Source organism: Leptonychotes weddellii, chromosome 16 (genome assembly GCF_054177405.1).
Source record: "Leptonychotes weddellii isolate Sample4059 chromosome 16, ASM5417740v2, whole genome shotgun sequence".
Taxonomy (NCBI): Eukaryota; Metazoa; Chordata; class Mammalia; order Carnivora; family Phocidae; genus Leptonychotes; species Leptonychotes weddellii.
Genome location: NC_138384.1, coordinates 8,975,195 through 8,993,608, shown reverse-complemented (window position 1 = coordinate 8,993,608; position 18,414 = coordinate 8,975,195). Strand labels below are relative to the sequence as shown.

At 42.2% G+C, this 18,414-nt stretch overlaps 1 protein-coding gene across 1 annotated transcript; it reads left to right on the top strand.

Moving 5' to 3' along the window:
- The first annotated feature begins 10,046 nt into the window (after positions 1-10,046).
- CLEC3A (C-type lectin domain family 3 member A) lies at positions 10,047-17,995 on the top strand. Its single transcript, XM_081807939.1, has 3 exons — positions 10,047-10,183; positions 15,280-15,363; positions 17,261-17,995. The coding sequence occupies exons 1-3, from the start codon at positions 10,069-10,071 to the stop codon at positions 17,653-17,655; spliced, it is 594 nt and encodes a 197-aa protein (XP_081664065.1). The 5' UTR covers positions 10,047-10,068; the 3' UTR covers positions 17,656-17,995.
- The last annotated feature ends 419 nt before the right edge of the window (positions 17,996-18,414 follow it).

Here is an 18,414-nt window from a genome sequence, read left to right as displayed (position 1 = left end):
TTTTTTTTTCCTGGTGGGAAAATGGGCACATCCATTTTAAATAGAGTTATGTATGATGATGGCATTTGGGGCCTTATTAGATGATATTACGTACAGTCAGTGAGCACAGAAATACCTGAATCCTGCCTTGGCCCACACAACCCTCCTCCTTCATGCATGAAGGACAGTGGTGAATGGACACCAACGACTGACTTGGCCAGTACATAGTTTGTGTCTCAAACTCCCCTACAGAGCACTCCACAGTCCTGGGCTAGAACACAGAACCTTGCCCCACATTTAGGAGCTTCTGTATCTTTCTTAGCCCAGACCCACATCTGAGGATGTTACCACCATCCATCCAGTTGCATATTACAGAGAAGTAAAGAGATGAGAAGAAATGCTCATCGGAAGAAGAGAAAGGGCTAGCCATTCCCACATGGAACCCTTTTAAGAATCAGTGACCCTGCCTGCTAGGCCATGTGATCCAATCTGTGTCCTACTATCTGACCCTCCTCTTATCTCCCCCACCCCCATCACTGTTCCCTCCTCCTGGGAAGGAGACAAGCTAAGGCCTTCTCCTCTTTCCCATCGAATATAATTAGTAATATGTACCAAGAATCTTAAAATATTCATCCCCTTTGGCTCAGTAATATTAAATATTACTTACTAATGCTTACTATGGCTAAATGTTGTTTTAAGTAAGTGCTTTACAAGTATTAATTTAAGCCCCACAACAACTTACATTTTAAATACTACTTTTGGGGAAGGCTGGGTGGGCTCAGTTGGTTAAGCATGTGCCTTCGGCTCAGGTCATGATCCCAGGGTTCTGAGATCGAGCCCCGCATCAGGCCCCTTGCTCAGCAGGGAGCCTGCTTCTCCCTCGGTGCTCCCTCTCTCTCTCTCTGACAAACAAAATAAATAAAATCTTTAAACAAATTTTTTAAGTAATAAAAAAAAGAAAAATAAATAAATACTATTATTGTCCCCTATTTTATAGACAGGGAAACCAAGGTATGGGGGAGTTGAGAAAACGCAACTGCGGAAGCAGGGTCTACATTTCATCTCAAGCAATTCAGACTCCAGTCTGTGTTGTCAAGCATTAGACTATGCTGCCCTTCAGTAAATCCATTTATACAACAGGGTGTCCTAAGAAAATAATCTGGAGTATAGAAAAAAACACTGACACACAAAGATGTAGATCTCAACATTATTTATAATAAAGGAAAAGCTGGAAATTAAACAACTGGAACAAGTTCAGTAAAGTAAGGCACATGAAATATTATGTCTCCATTAAAACAATATGTAATAACTTGGATTGCTGGCGGAGTAGCAGGTGCAAACCTGTGGCTATTGCACACCCATCAACATTTCTACATGATGCAGAATAGGGTTCCTCCCAGTCATCAGCCAGCCTCCTACCGGTCTACTGTATTAGGGAAGAATTAGGAGGCCAGGTTCCCAGCAGAGGCTGTAGGACAACTCATCAAATGGACAATTAGCCCCATTCTGCCGGACAAAAACTTCAACCCAGGATTAGAACCACTCAACATTCCCACCTATTTAATGAGCGTTGCTAGCATTTGCTATTGGACAGACACTGTTGCCAGCATGTTATATGTATTCACTAACTTCATCTCTACCTAGGAGCTGGGTATTGTTGTTGCACCTTCTCTTCCTATGTGACAGGAGATACTGTAGCAGGGGCACACAGCTAAGAAGTCATAAAGCCAGGATTCAGACCAAGGCGGTCTCTTTCCAGAGTCTTCAGCCTTAACCACCACCCCACACCCCTGCCATTTCCACACAGAGCTTGCGGTGGGCGCACCTTCTACCCACCAGCCTGTGGGCGTGGATGTGTGTGGCCCCATGGCCAGTACATTCCTGCATTGAGAGTGAGGGATATGCGGGATTGTGGGTGTAGACCCGGGTCTGCATAGAGGATGGGGTAGAAGCAGGGACTGGGGCAGGAGACTGCAGAGGGACAGATGTACCCCCACTTTGCACACATACACACCCTACTCTTCTGCCCCCAACAAACTAGCAGAGACATATATAGGGAGGCATATGGGAAATCCCTGTGCCTTTAGTCCAATTTTGCTGTGAACCTAAAAAAAAAAAAAAAGTCTACTAAAAAAATTACCTTTTAAACCTCTACTTACTATTTTCCTCACTGCAATCTGGTGTCCATGCCTTATGCCTTACAGAAATTGCCTGTATTTTTCTAACTCCTAAGACCAATGTTTATTTTAGTCTTTTTCCTGTTTTATTTCTTTGACACATTTGCCAGTTCTGTCTCTTCTCTCCTCCCCCAAGAACCTTCACCTCAGGTTCAAAAAATGTGGAATAAAGAGAAACATAGTTTTCCTCTGGCTTTTCTGATGACTGAGTCCCTTTCCTGTCTCCACCCACCCCTTAAGTATCTGGGACCCCATGGATTTGTCTCTAATCCTCTTTTCCCCATGTGGTATCCTGGCTTTAGACCCATCATCAGTTTCCCACTGTTAATGTATCATTGATTCCCTATTAACGAATTATTGATTCTCTCGAAGAACTTTTAACTTCATTCCAGTGTCCAACCATTATTTCCTATCATCTAGAGAAATCCAGCGAGTGTCCCATGAAAACGTTAAGACTGACTTGTCCAATACCAAACCTGTTTCTATCCCTCCATCCTCTCCATCTGCAGCTTCTCTTCCTCTATCTCTTCATTTATCTCAGCTTCAGGAGAAATATAAGTAATGCCTTGTACATATAATTCATCTATTTGGTTGCTTTTTCCTACTTTTTATGAGAAACGGATATCATGGCCACAATTTCCTTGGTGTACCCAGCAAGGACAATTTCTTCAGCTTAGCCATGCAGGGTTTCAGCCTCAGGAAGCACTTTCTGGAGAGATGGCCAAAAGGCAATCCCTTTTTATGCCATTTAAACCAGATGGAAGAGCCTGTTTAACTGAGCCAGCTCAAGGGGAACACAAGATGGCTTTAGTTCTATCACTAAATTTCCACCAGTGAAATGGTCATGGACTTAAAAGTTGGAAAATTAGTTAATACCCAGAAAGGCAGATTTTCTCAATGGTTCACTCTGCAATCTGCAGTCATCTTGCTCTAAGCACAGACAGAGTCTGTCAGTCTCTGAATTCTAAGAAAGAACAAGGACCTCACTGTTGTTACCTGAAGATGGAAAACTGTTTCTACCAGGTCCAACCTTGGGAGGCCTTCAGGGAGGATTTAGGAAGGTTTTCCACTGAGGGCTGCCCTTGATCCCTGGAGAAGGGAGGTGAATACTGACTTATTTGTATTCTTGGACCATCTTGGCAGCAGGGCCAGGCAAAACTCACAATAAATTTGAAACGTTGGTACACCTCGGAAAAACAGACCAATGGAGTGTTTGCTTTCCTTTAAAAATTGAACCGTTCACTATAGTGGGTGCTTGGAGGATGGCATAGATTGGGTGGCTGTAGAGGAATGGCTTCAGAGTGAAGTCAATAAGAGCTAGGACATTATTATTATAATGGTGATGGTGATAATGAGAACTGATTTATCAATAGAAAGTGCTCATATGAAATATCTTTTCTGTATCAACTGTTTTCAGGGAATCCTTTTAATCTTCCCAATAATGGTGGCAGATGGTCATTATGACCCCCAATTTATAGGAATGGGGGGCTCAGAGAGATTAGTGAGCTTGCCCCAATCACATAGCTGATAAATGAAAGAGCCACAATTCAACCCCAGGTCGATGTCATTTGTGCACTTTCCAATACTGTGTGTTGCTGTGGGAAGTGAGGACTTCGGTGAGGTGTCTGGCTATTCAGGGCCAAGGATGCACTGGTCTTAGCCACTGTCTGAGAGGGTCCACAAGAAGGCAGAGTGGGATGGAGCCAGAAGAACACTCGGTCCCAGGGGAGGGAAGGTAGCTGGTTCAAGATGAGATCACACTCTAGAAACTAGCTCAGAGAAGGAGCTACCACAGGCTTAGAACAGAACCCAAGAAACTCAGGCAGAGGTTGTTGTAAGTAGTATCAGGGAGAACCCAAAGAAATTAGTGCCATGCTAGAAATCATACCAACAGAGCCAGTCAGGTGCAGCCATGCCAGGGGGCCTTCATGGATTAAACTGGGGGCTGCGATCGCCAAGAATTCTGGTCACAATAACATGAAAGATGCGGAGGAGAAGGGGGAATGTCTTCTGGGTAAGGCAAAACTTTCTAGCAGAATTGGCTGCCTTACTGGGTAGTAAACTTTCCATCATGAGAAGTGTTCAAAGCGGAGAGCTGTCTCTCCCAAACTTGGGACTCCATTGTTCTAATTCCACCGCCCTGACTTAACCAGAAAATTTCACTCTGACCTCCTAGGTAAGCCCACAAAGCCCCAAATCCCCTTCACCACCAGGTGGGCCTGCCGCTCAGCTGAGGAGACCAACTTTATTGTTTTTTGTTTTAAAGATTTTATTTATTTACTTGGGAGTGCGTGCGAGAGAGAGAGAGAGAGAGAGAGAGAGAGAGCATGCGCAGCGGTAGGGGGTGGGGTGGGCAAAGGGAGAGGGAGAAGCAGACTCCCCGTTGAGCAGGGAGCCCAATGTGGGGGCTCAATCCCAGGACCCCGGGATCATGACCTGAGCCAAAGGCAGACGCTTAACCGACTGAGCCACCCAGGTGCCCCTTGAGGAGACCAAGTTTGACTAATACTTAGAAGCTGAAGATTCTTAGAAAATTCACCTCACTCCCTAAGGCTAGGTCCACCTTCTATCCCTACAACAATGCCTTCCTTACAGGATTTACATGAAAAATCCTAGCATAATAGTTACAATGAGATTAATCGCCACTCTCTTTACTCCAAATCTTCTTGGTTGAACCACTTCACGTAATAGACATTTATTAAATGTCTACTAAACGTTAGTCGTTATGCGAGGCACTAAAATTGTGCTATCCAGTATGGCAGCTGTTAGCCACATGTGGCTACTGAGCAGTTCTACTAGACAGTGTTGGTCTAGGAAATCAGCAGAGAGTAGGGCAAGATCCATGTCCAAGGTAAAAAATGTGAGAGATACAAATATATAAAATAAGTAAAAAAGGTTGAGAAGTTTTATGATAAAGTATGTTCAGTGTGGGTACAAATGGGGTCAAATCTGTGGTCAGGGCACATTGAGGTCAGGGCAAGGATGAGTCTGAGGACTTTATAGAGACATGATGCCTCATGGATCTATATGATGGGTCTTTAGGGAGGCCTAAGCTAAGATGCGGCTTGCATGTTTTATACACATGTTCTAGTTTTCTCAACATTCTGTAAGAAAGATCAGGAAACCACAGGAGAAACAACAAAGTCTGAACACATCACACAACTAAAAAGTAACAGATCTGAAATTTTAACCCCAAACTACTGGAGTCCTTGCTCTTTATGTACATTCAATGCTGACCCATCTCAGCAGGGCTTTGAACCCTCTTCCCAAACCCTGTCCTCAGCCTTCTCTTCAAATACCCGACACTTTTGCCAGTCACAGCTACAAGTAATAGCTCTAAGCAAAAATGAGACAACTTGCACAGACACCATAACCAAGCTTTCCTTCAAGCATTTCAACCTCATCTCTGCTATATCCACCTTCAGCCCTATCACTTCCCCTAAATGCTGCCCTTGAACCTCTGAAGGCAGCCTTCAAAGATTTCAGCCTTGAGTATTAACAGACAAACAGCAAGGAGGACAACGGACTTGTTTATTAGACACTCTGGGAAACAGCAGCTTAGAGCAACTTTAAAATAGCAACCAGTGGAATAAACATGTCAATTACACAGGGTGGTCAGGAGACGTGTTGTAAACAGCAATTTATTAAGGAAATTTAAACTCTGGTGACAGTTTGTAAATCCTCACCGAAACGCTTTCCAACTGAAGGCAATATTTTTATGGTTCCTATTCCCTGGCTATAAATGGGTACTTCTTCTTAAATAGCCCTTTCAGAAGCCCTAGTCCAGCCCAGGAGACAAGCTGGTGATATCATCCTGCTCCACAAAAAGGGAACTGTTCAGCCTCCAAGAAAACTGAGTGAGGCCTGCCTTCCCCAAGGACAAGGTGGGTTCACGGCCACCTGCATCCATTACCTTCGATGTGTGTGTAGTTCTTGATGTGATTTTTGTCCAGATCATGGTCATTTTTTCCCCCTGCTATTCCTGTTGAGGTTTTGGGGGTGGAGGCCATGTCTGATGTCAATCAGCATTTGGGACAGGGATAAAAATCCCTACCTTAAGAACATTCTCAGAGCCAACTCTCATCTTCTTCCAGCCAATCCTGCAGTCATTCAGTTTCCAGTGGTTTTTCCCTGAAGGAGGATGAACTGGACTTAGAATCCCAGCAGGAGGAAGACAAGTTAAAGGAAAGCTCCTATCCTTGTCTGGCCTTGCGGCCAAGCACCTGCAAGCCAATTAGAGCTCCCCTAGTGCTGAGTGGGATGGTTTCCTAGCATGACTCCAAGTGTTACTATGCCAAATGAGTCTGTCTCTTTACTCTTCCAAGAGCTGAGCTGCTACTTCCTTGGTCAAGTGCCTGGTTGCTAGAGTCTCAGAGCAGAGGTGGGAGAGGAGGGAAGCAAAAGCCAAACTGTCCTGCCACACAGCAGTTAACAGTTATTGAGCAAACACTGTGTGCCAAGTACTGTAATGCATGCACAGCTGAGCTAACCTGAAACAGCTCCTGCCCTCTGGGGGCTTACAGCCTAGCCGGAGAGACTGACATCCAACTGGTGAATCAATTACATCAATATATTTTTTAAATGAGTACCACACTATGAGAAGGGCGATAAAGGAAGCAGGGGACCTTCTTGGAGAAAACAGAGTAGGATCTTGCTACATTACGCAGATAGAGAAGATGTGTGAGAAAGCGATCTTCAAGTTCAGATCTGGAAGACATGAAGGAGTCGGGTCATATACAAAGTAGCACTAATTTGGACTCACACCAAGAGTTCGAGTTTGGGAAGGGGTGACGGTATAGTGACAGAGAAAAAGGCTGTGGAAAAGCACAGTGGGGATGGAAAGACAGAACTCAATATGACTCAAAGTTGGCAAAAGGTCTCCATGAAGGGAGAAAGTCACCAGGAAGGAGGTCCTCAGAAACCAAAGTAAGAAGTCCGGGTTTCACCTTCAGTATAATGGAAAGATTTGGAGGGTTTTAAGTCAGAGAGTGATGATCCCATTAATGATGTGTGGAGCATTCACTTGAGATGGGCAGGAGCAGAGTGGCTGAGCTGGGCCAGGACAAGAGCTCTTAGAGACTTCAGATGGGATGATGGCAGGAAAGAGGAAGCATCCGTGTAGAGGTAGAAACCTTGGCATTGCTGTTGACAAGGTTGCAAGGAAGGGCACTGTGGGCCAAAGTCTGGGGGAAGAGGGTGGCAAAGCACAAAGATTATTCCTAGTTTTCAGAAATGGCCCCCTGAGTGGGTTGGGGACATTAACTGTGCTAGAGAAGAGCTAGGAAGAATAGACTTTTTAAAATTCATGGGATGTTAATGGGGGAAGAATCCAGAATTTTGCTTTAACCATCAAGAGTTTGAAATGTCTCTGAGACATCCACCTGGAAGGGTCACATGGGCAACTGGAACTGTGAATCTGAAGGAGGAGATCCAAACTGAGAGGTAAATGTGAGAGAGTCCCAGACAGAGAGTTTGAAGCCATGAGAAGGAGGGAGAGAGTAACAGGGTGGGTAGTCAGGAGACAGTCCTGAGGGGTACCAGGCAGTACAGCTGGGGAAGAAACAAATCCTCAAATATTTAATTAGAACAAAAAGCGTGGGCTTCAGCAAAACTCTTCTGGATGTTACCGTAATGGTGGATACATGACATTATACACTTATTTGCCAAGAACCATGGAGCTGTATGACACAAAGAGCTAACCCTAATGTAAACTATAGGCTTTAACTGATAGTAATAGATCAATATTCATTCATCAATGATAACAAATACTCTACACAAATGCAAGATTTTTTCTTTGGTTTTTGGTTTTTTTGCAGGATGCTAATAATAGGAGAAACTGGGGAGGGGGACAGGGCAGGCTCTCTATACTTTCTGCTCAATTTTTCCAGAAATCTAAAGCTGTTCTAAAAAATAAAGTCTTTTAATTTAAAAGGGAGAAAGCAAACGCTTTAGGGTCTGGCTAAAAGAAAACAAATCCAAAAAGTGTCAAAGGCTTCCTAGAAAGGAAAAAGAGCCTAAAACAATATAGATTTATTTTGAAGAAAAAAGACAGCCTTTTCTTACAAATCTAGTTTGAACATAGCACAGATCAAAGATCCAAGAGAAATCATTAGCTTTCCACGACTGTTCTGTAACTCAAAATCTCTTCTCAGAGGAAAGGATTTAAGAAGCTGGAAAAAAGTATTTTCAATCAATCATAAGATCAGTTGTAAAGCATTGATCCTTTTCCCTATTCAAATCAAAGCATATTTTTCACAGGCCAGGTCAAAGGAGAGATCTTCCAGGGTCAATCAAAACTAGATTTTAAATTCTACTCCAATTCCACTGGAATCTGAGTGATGAACAAGTCCACTTAACTTTCCTGAGGCTCAGATTCAATCATCTGTAACTGGAGAAAATATTTATCCCATAGGCTTGCTGTGAAGAATAAAAAGATCTGGTATTCCATGAAATGAATTGTACATACTATTATAACTGATGGTAAGGATGTTACAGATATTATTACTATTATTATCATTAAGCACTGGGCATTGTGCTAAGTGCTTATAGATATTATTTCATTTAATCTTTCCAACAGCCCTATAAAGTAGGCATTCCTAGCTCTGTGTGAGAATAGGCCCAGACAGGTTCAGTGACTTGCCCAAGAGCACACAGCTGATAAATGGGTGAAATACAAACTTGAACCCAGCTCAGCTTGTTTCCACAATGCTGTCAAGTGCCTACTCATAGACTGCCCAATTCAGTACAAGGATTCTGCATTATAAGTAAAATATTTATTTTTTATTTCACATTTACATTGCTAAACCATGTCAGACTTTTCTCTATCAGTGGTCTTACTTCAGTGTTAATACGTGGGTAGGGTACAAAGAGGCTTTCACAGGAAGGCAACGAAGATAGATTAGACTGTGGTTTTCCAAGATCCAGAGGAAATGAATCATCCCTTGATTCTTCCTATGTTGTCTCAAAAAGAAAAAGAAAGATAATGGACGTCCCTTGATTTTGATACAAAAGCCTATCTAGTTCCTAGAATTTTTCCTAAAAAGCCCATTGTTAAGGTAAGAATAATTATACTGAGTCTTTCATTCTATTCTTCTGTTATTTCTGTATTCTCTTTGACAGTATTTTTTAAGTGTTTCGGGTAATTTCAAGGCAGAAAGTGTTGGGTGACAGGGATTTTCAAAATAGCTATAGTTGATATTTTATATTAATTCTTACAGAAATAATTCATCATCTTAATTTTCTTTTCATTCTAAAGTGTTTCCCAAAAATCTAACTCTTCATGAATTCACAAAATCCTAATAGAAAGCCTTCTGTTTGATCATGGACCATCCGCTTTGGCCACCCGTTACGCTCTGTGAACAAACCATTCCCAAGTTTCACCTGAGCTGAGTAGACACATGAATGTGTGTAGACTCCAGCATCACACACACAGTCATACACATGCAGGAGCTTTCCTAGTTTTTTGGGTGTGCTTTATTTATTTATTTGCCCTGAAAACGGGACTGAATTTCCCAGATGATTAAGTGAACTTCAGAGCTCCAAATCAAGGGCTTAAATATTGGGGTCTTTACAGAGACTCCAAACCTCTTGGACTTTAAGAAAGAAGAAGAAGAAAGCAGGCAAAACCCTTTATCCCTTAGTTAAGTCTGAAAAGGCAAGTCAAGTAGAAAATGTAACAGGAACATTAAAAACAAAAAAAAGTCTAACCTGAGACACAAGAACAAGGGGCCACCTTCTGCTGTGGCCAGCCAAGGAATTCAAACATTTCGTCAGCAGGAATCCAGCCAATCTTCACTTGAGCTTTTATAAAGCTGGCCCCAGGCATTCCAGAGCAAGATGTAGCTGCGCAGTCTACTTGCTTCTTAGCTACTTCACAGGAGCTGGCAGTGGTCCTCAGACTTGCCCAAAAGCCATGGCAAAGAATGGACTTGTAATTTACATCCTGGTTATCACCTTACTCCTGGACCAGACCACCAGCCACACATCCAAACTTAAAGCCAGGAAGCACAGCAAACGCCGAGTGAAAGGTAACAGGGCTTTTCAGGCCAGCAAAATTCTAGGCTTGCTCAGTGTGGGGAGGGACTGGGCAATATTCATTTCCAAACTCTTCCAGGAGAACTGTCTCTGGTGAAAGTACCATGCCATCATGTGGATATGGCATTTCAGGGGACTGAGTGACCTTTTAATTCTCTGGAATAGTTTGATATTTAAAGGAATCATGCAGTGGGGTCCTTTTTTTTTTAATAGAAAAAGTTTCTGTGTTGTATATCCTTTGTCAAGTGAGCTTAGCCACGAAGAATGTTCTTCAGAGGGAGGTAACCTGGATACGTGGATATCTGGTTATTATGAACAAGGGGTCAAGTAGAATAGACTGATTAATAATTAGAGTATACTGTTTCATTCCTAGATATTATATAACTGTTCAAATATATTTGTAAGATAACTAAATCTTATTAAATGTATAGTCAAGGTTAGACCATTTTGTCACTGGTTATCACATAGGTATATTTTCATACCTCTGACAATATAACGACAGTCTAGGGCGCCTGGGTGGCTCAGATGGTTAAGCGTCTGCCTTCGGCTCAGGTCATGATCCCGGACTCCTGGGATCGAGTCCCGCATCGGGTTCCCTGCTCAGCGGGGAGCCCGCTTCTCCCTCTGCCTCTCTCTCTCTCTCTGTCTCTTATGAATAAATAAATAAAATCTTTAAAAAAAAAAAGTCTATACTACACATTTAAGTTTTTTCATGTCAGAGAGAAATTGAACCTCTTTTTAAACTTAAAAATATTTCAACATGCAAAGTCATGTAGCGTTTGAAAATTTTTTTTTTTTAAGATTTTATTTATTTATTAGGGAGAGAGAGAGAAAGCACAAGCAGGGGGAGTGGCAGGCAGAGGGAGAAGCAGGCTTCTAGCCGAGCAGGGAGCTCGATGTGGGACTCCATCCCAGGACCCTGGGATCATGACCTGAGCAGAAGGCAGACGCTTAACCGACTGAGCCACCCAGGCGTCCCTATGTTTGAAAACATTTTAATGCAAAACTGTATCTCCAAGCAATCCCCAAATCTGGATGGCTTGAACTGGGTTAAGAGGCAAAAAAGAAAAAAAGGGGTTCCTGGGTGGCTCAGTCAGTTAAGTGACCAACTCTTGCTTTCAGCTCAGGTTATGATCTCAGGGTCATGATTTCAGGGTCGTGAGATCAAGCCCTGCGCTGGGCTCTGCACTCAGTGGGAGTCTGCTTGACATTCTCTCTCTCCCTCTGCCCCTCCCCCCTGCTCACTCTCTTTCTCTCTCAAATAAGTAAATCTTTAAAAAAGAAAAAACAAATCTTGCAAAAAACAAAGATGACAGCAATTTATTTGCAATATGCTGAAAGCATAGCAAGAGGAAAAAAGTATCAAGGGAGACAAAGAGTGATGTTTTATTTCATTCTGAGTCATTTTCATTTTCCTATCAGCATATTTCAAGGTCAGTATTATGACACTATTTCCTTAACAATTTCACCTCATTAGTAACAAAACATATGAAACATACCAACAAAGTGCAAGGCAGACTTGACACAACATGGATGGCTGGTGGGTTAAAAAGGAGGCTTGTCTTGCTGTGTGCTCTGCGTATTATAAAGTGCTCTAAAAAGGGGGCATTTATTTCTATGATTTAGGTCTGATGCAAGATTTCTTCAGTGGACTCTTTTTCCTTATACAATATTAAACTTTCCTGTTACCTCTTTTAAATGGAAGGTTAAAATACTTCTCATACGTGGTATAGTATACTGGTGAAGATGAGGGCAGGGGAAGGAGGGAGGGAGAAGATATTGTGTGACCGTGTGGCGTATTTTTCCTGCCAGCATCTCTTCACCGCCAGGAGGCAGTGGCAAAGTGGTGACCACCCAGTAGGGATGTGGAGAGGGCTGTGAACATGTGGGTGTGTGTGTGTGCTATGGGGATGTTTCTGAAGTCATTCGGTTCAGGTCATGCAGAGCTCCCCCCACCCCACTCCAGCCACACGTATGTATACCCACATGCTCTTCTTCCCTGTTTGCCTTTTAACTGACTGTGCACACCTCTTCAGCATCATCCTCCCGAAGGAGTTTTTGTGAGTTTTCGCTATTAAGTCCAAAAAAGCAGATTCTACAGCAGTAAGTGATGCAATAAGCCTAAACTTACCAAACACTTCTCTCTCCACTAACACATACAATTTTAAAACATTTTAAGTATCTGGCAATTATACCAAACTTTATGAAATCAAAAATGAAAGCCATTTTTTCTCTCCCAATCCTCTTCACAAAATTACCCACTATTACGTGTTGGGAAATAATATTCCCAGAGTTCTTCTAATGCACAATTAAACCTGCTATTTTTAACCAAATAAGAATTGGCTATTAATTTATTTCATCCACCGAATCTTGGATAACTATCAACATAAGGGAACATCAGTCCTTAAAGTAGTTGCATAATATTCCATTGCACAGATGGGTCGTGATTCATGTCATCTGTTCTCTCTTGGTGAACTTCTAAGTGGCTTCCATTCTATTGTTTTTGATCCACTGCCTCAGTGAACTGCTTTGTACACATATATTGAACCCATGCTAGGTAGGATGTTATGATACACCTCTAGAAAACTGCAGGTTCATCACACTTTCCAACTGTCTCCCAAAATAATAGCATCAACCCACAATGCTCCCATCTTCAGCATATGAGAGTGACCATTCCCACACACCTTGACAACGTAACATCATATCATCAGCTTAAGCTCTGTCAACCTAACCAAAAAACAAAATATCTCTCTTTTAATTTGCATTTCTTTGGTTGTTAAAAAGGTTGACACTTCTTTGGTTGTTAATGAGGATGAGGTAGATTTCATAGATTTACTGGTCATTTTCCAGGAATTACTTCTGCATTTCTATACTGAAACTACTTTTGGAGAAAAACAGTAATAAAATGAGAGGGAGTTTTTGTTGTTGTTATTGTTGTTTTACTCAAAATGGCAATCGAGGGACTTAACTCAAAAACAAAATTTCCCTGGTAATTTAACTCATAGGTCTCAATAAATTATATGTTGCAGAAATGAATAAAATTTAATTTTTTTAAAAAGATTTTATTTAGTTACTCGACAGAGAGAGACACAGCGAGAGAGGGAACGCAAGCAGGGGGAGTGGGAGAGGGAGAAGCAGGCTTCCCACGGAGCAGGGAGCCTGATGCGGCGCTCGATCCCAGGACTCTGGGATCACGACCCGAGCCGAAGGCAGACGCTTAACAACTGAGCCACCCAGGCGCCCCTAAAATTTAATTTTTTTTATTTTTATTTTTTTAAATTTTATTTATTTTTTTAAAGATTTTATTTATTTTGACAGAGAGAGAGACAGCGAGAGAGGGAACACAAGCAGGGGGGAATGGAAGAGGGTGAAGCAGGCCTCCCACCGAGCAGAGCGCCCGATGCGGGGCTCGATCCCAGGACCCTGGGATCATGACCTGAGCCGAAGGCAGACGCTTAACGACTGAGCCACCCAGGCGCCCCTAAATTTTAATTTTTAAATTGAAATATTCCCTGTATTCATTGTAGACAAAACACATCCACATTTGTCACAAAGGTTAGAAGCAGAAGCCAAGTCACCTGGACAATGATTTCCATAATGATTTCCCAGGAGCCTAATGTTATTCATGTCTTCATGTTAATTATAACGTTTACAGCTTCCCTGTGGAGGCCACATACTTATATAGAATGAAGCAGGAAGCTGAGAGGGAAGGCGGATGACCTTTGTATGGCTGACAATTTGAAACTTGGAAGCAAGTCTTCAGCGGTCTTTGTGAGCCTGGCCTCCAACAGTTGATGGTTTTGCATTCTGAATGTACCCTTACATTTATTCTGGATCGAATGGTCTCTGAGGAAATTCTTGGGTTACTGTATTTCTGAGCTGAGCTACTGGTGCTTTCAGAATTGATTTGCAACATCAAGTGAAAGAGAGGTGGGGTCCACCCCTGGGTATCCCAGAAGGCTTTCTTAACCCAGCGTGGAAACACCTGACTTGCAAAGCGCATGTTAAAGAGGATGATGAATCAGCATGTGTGGATTTGGGGACGGTCCCGAAAAACCCAGGATAGAACACAGATTCCCCATACGGCATCTATATAAGGAGGCAGGTGGGGACAGCTCATCCCAAGCTTTAAGCATCTTCTCTGTTCAAGGGCATGTGCTAGGGATCAGGCAATTACTGTGCAGGAGCAGATCAGAAGGATGTGACGAGCACAGACTTGGAGTAAGACAGATTCAAATCTTGACTGCACCCTACTAGCTGGCTAGCCTATGGCAGGTTAATTTGACTTCCTGTGCCTCTATTTCTTCTGTGAACTGAGGATATTGATGGTATCTATCTCACAGGAATACAAAAAGAATTAAGCTCCTGGTGTACAGTGTATGGTGGCTCTTAATATTTTTCCTTTTTGTTATTTATTACAATTTATTATAATTCTTGCCTTTGAAGAGTTCAAACTGTCAATTTCTAAGACAGACCCCATCAGTCCTAGAATCTTGTCTATTCATTCAACAAACATTATGCGCAGCTATTATGTGCCAAGCACTGTGTTAAGCACCAAGAGCACCATGGACAGTAAGACACATGAAATTAAGTAAGTAAAAATATAGATTAAAGTGCTCAGAAGAAAAGTAAAGGTTCAAAGAAAGAGATTAGTCAGACAGATGTTAAAGTAGAGACGATGACCAGAAAAGGCTTCTGGAAAAGAGATTTCAGCTCAATGAGGAGATGGACAAGAGCTGGAGCAAGAGTGTTCCAGGCAGGAGGAACCCAAAGGAATGGATGCTGAGATGACACACCTTACTCTGAAAGTCAACAAGTCTGATGCCTGATGGAGGGAGAGTCCCACAGGATGGGGCTGGAGAGGCACAGCAGCCCTGTCTCAAAGAAGGACCATCCAGAATTATTACCACAACCAAGCTCTTATGAATCTTCCTGGCCAACATACTGTCATCCATTAATTTTCATGTACACTTGGCTCAGTTTCATCAAAACCACCCTCACCTTAGATTCTGGGTTCCAAAGTTTTATTTTATTTTTATCTTATTTTAATCATACGCTTTTCATTCCTCCTACCCTAAAATATCCCCAGAAAAGGATGGAGACCTGAAGACTCAAATTGAAAAGCTCTGGAGAGAAGTCAATGCCCTGAAGGAAATGCAAGCCCTACAGACAGGTAAGACCCGACTCAATGCCTTGTCTCAAAAGAGATAGGAAAAGAAATCGTGATTTGCCAGTAATTCAAACCATATCTAGAGTACACGTCAAGTTCTAGGTCACACTTTTTATTTTATTTTTTAAAGATTTTATTTATTTGAGAGAGAGAGAGAGAAGGAGCAGGGGGAGGGACAGAGGGATAGGGAGAAGCAGACTTCCCGCTGAGCAGGGATCCTGACGCGGGGCTTGATCCCAGGACTCTGGGATCATGACCTGAGCTGAAGGCAGATGCTTAACCCACTGAGCCACCCAGGCACCCCTAGGCACACTTTTTAAAAGACACATTGGCAACCCAGAGAGTCGTCCAGGAGAAAGGATTCAAAAGCTGGGCAGACAACTGTTTGGGGAAATCAGCTTGATTTTCTACTCCCTTCTCCTATATATGGGTGGTAGAGAAATAAAAATAAACATTTCAATAATACATTTTAAAAGCTTGTTCATAATTCTTCTCTAATAGGCAATGAAACAGAATTGAAGCAAATATTAACTGGTGAAAATAATTAGCACTCATTAGATGTTTACTAAGTGCCCATTGGGAGATCTGCTGACGTTCAACTAAACATAGGATCACAGGACTCACTCTGGCCACATGGAGCACCAGATGCAAATGGAAGGCCATTGGTTAGAACCACAGCTTGCCATTCCTCTTTACATGGGGGTAGAGTTCCCAGCAACCTAAAAAGCTACCCTCCTTGGCTCCCAGGGTAAGGAAAAGAGAGCCACACTGGGTGGGTTCAAGAACAGCCCTTGCCCACAATGCTTATACCCCTGGGATCCAACACCTTACAAAGCAACTCCAAAAACAGAACTTCAAGGGTCCTTCAAGAGACCTGTCCAATTATAAGAGTTACCACTTTCAGGGAAGACTAAAGTTATGGCCTTCCATCGAGGATTTATAACTCCCAGGCCAGCTATATATGACCAGTTCAAGGTCATTTTTACCATAAGCAATTTTGCCTAGTAATACTGTTGACATATTCCCTTTATCAGGTTTCTAGGATCAGAATTCAGAAGCTAAAGGAAGATCAAATGACCAGACAGAAGGCAAAAGAGTTTTATTAACGCTTTCCCCACAGCTGGGCACTATAAATACTTTACAAATATTAACACACTAGTCCTCCAACAATTTATGAGATAGGTGCCATTATGATTATCCTCATTTTACAGATGAGGAAACTGAGGCACAGAGACATTAAGTATTTTCTCCAACAATTACACACCTAATAAATGTCAGAGCCTGATTCTCCAATGCTTTGCCCTAAAAATATCTTTATGTTTGGTTTATCCTGGATAACCTAAACGATATTACTGGGGCTGAGTTATCTGCATAACAAAACCATTGTCTCTCCATATGTCAACTCACACTTCTGTTTTTGTTTGTTTTTTAAATAATTATGAAACACCACCCAGTTCCAGAAGTTCCAAGGAAATCAGCACACAGTAGAGCTATACAAACTACCAAGCATGTGTCTATCAGAGCAGCATGGGCTAAAAATGTTTTGAGGGTGGGGCAGACCTGGATTTATGTAGTTATGATCTTATCTGCTATGTAACTTATGTTTTTACACACTAAGTCGTTACAAGTAACAACTTCTGTAAGCCTCAATATCCTGATCTCTAAAAGTGGGAGTAATAAAATCTCACTTTCTGGGACTGCTGTGATTATTACATGAGTTCATTATTATAAAGTGCTTAGCACAGGGTCTGACACATACAAAATCTCCAATAAATATTAATTCATCATTATGATGACACATCATTCAATCCACAAATATTAATTGCTATTTTCCAAGTCCAGTCCTGGATGCAAAACACTCAAAAAGCATCTTAATATATCAAATTTCACATCTTTACAGTCTGTCTCCGAGGCACAAAAGTTCACAAGAAATGCTACCTTGCTTCGGAAGGCTTGAAGCACTTCCATGAAGCCAACGAAGACTGCATCTCCAAGGGAGGAACCTTGGTTATCCCCAGAAACTCTGATGAAATCAATGCCCTCCGAGACTATGGTAAAAGCAGCCTTCCAGGTGTCAATGACTTTTGGCTGGGCATCAATGACATGGTCACAGAGGGCAAGTTTGTTGATGTCCATGGAGTCACCATCTCCTTCCTCAACTGGGACCGTGCACAGCCTAACGGCGGTAAGCGAGAAAACTGTGCCCTGTTCTCCCAGTCAGCTCAGGGCAAATGGAGTGACGAGGTCTGTCGTAGCAGCAAGAGGTACATATGCGAATTTATCATCCCTAAATAGGCTCTTCTCAAAAATGCAAGATCAGTCACGATTTATAGGCTGATGGTTCACAAGAGTAAGTCAGAATTGTCACACGGGCATCTGTGTCCATAGGAATACAGGAGTCAGCCAATTTTGCTACCACATTTCATTGTGATTTTGCCCTCCATGGGGTATAGGAGATCAGAAAATAATGACCCAGCTATGTGCACAATGTTAATGTGGCTTCTGCAAAATGGGCTATCAAATCCTTCCCACTTTCCTAGGCCCTCTCCCTTGTATAGAAACCACGTCTGTGTTAAAAACACAACAGCTACCTGGAAGATTTTCCCTTTAAAGTTTAGTATGTATTTGATTGATGGGAATTCTCTCAATCAGAGAGTCTGGGTGTGATATAATCCAGAAACCTCAGTCTGATGCCCAGTCTGTTCCATCCCAGTCATAGCACCTTGCTAGCCCATAAACTTTTCTGAGTTGCTGCATCCCCTGGTGGGACCTGCATCTTGTCTGCCACATCAGAACATGGATGTCTCAGAAATGTTCTGATTTAACTTTGTTTTCTTCATGACCCTTTCCCTCCACCATATACACACACTGATTTTGAAAATGCCTAGTCAAGTTCTGAAAGGAAATGACAAAGTAGCATATTTGGTCAATGTTTAGTCCCAGAATTACAATACAATTTCTGACTCAAATGGGTAACCCTAAGGCAGAGTGTATGGGAAAATAAGTAAGAAAAAAATGTCTACTTTTCCCTGGCTTTAGTATCCTTATCCTCCC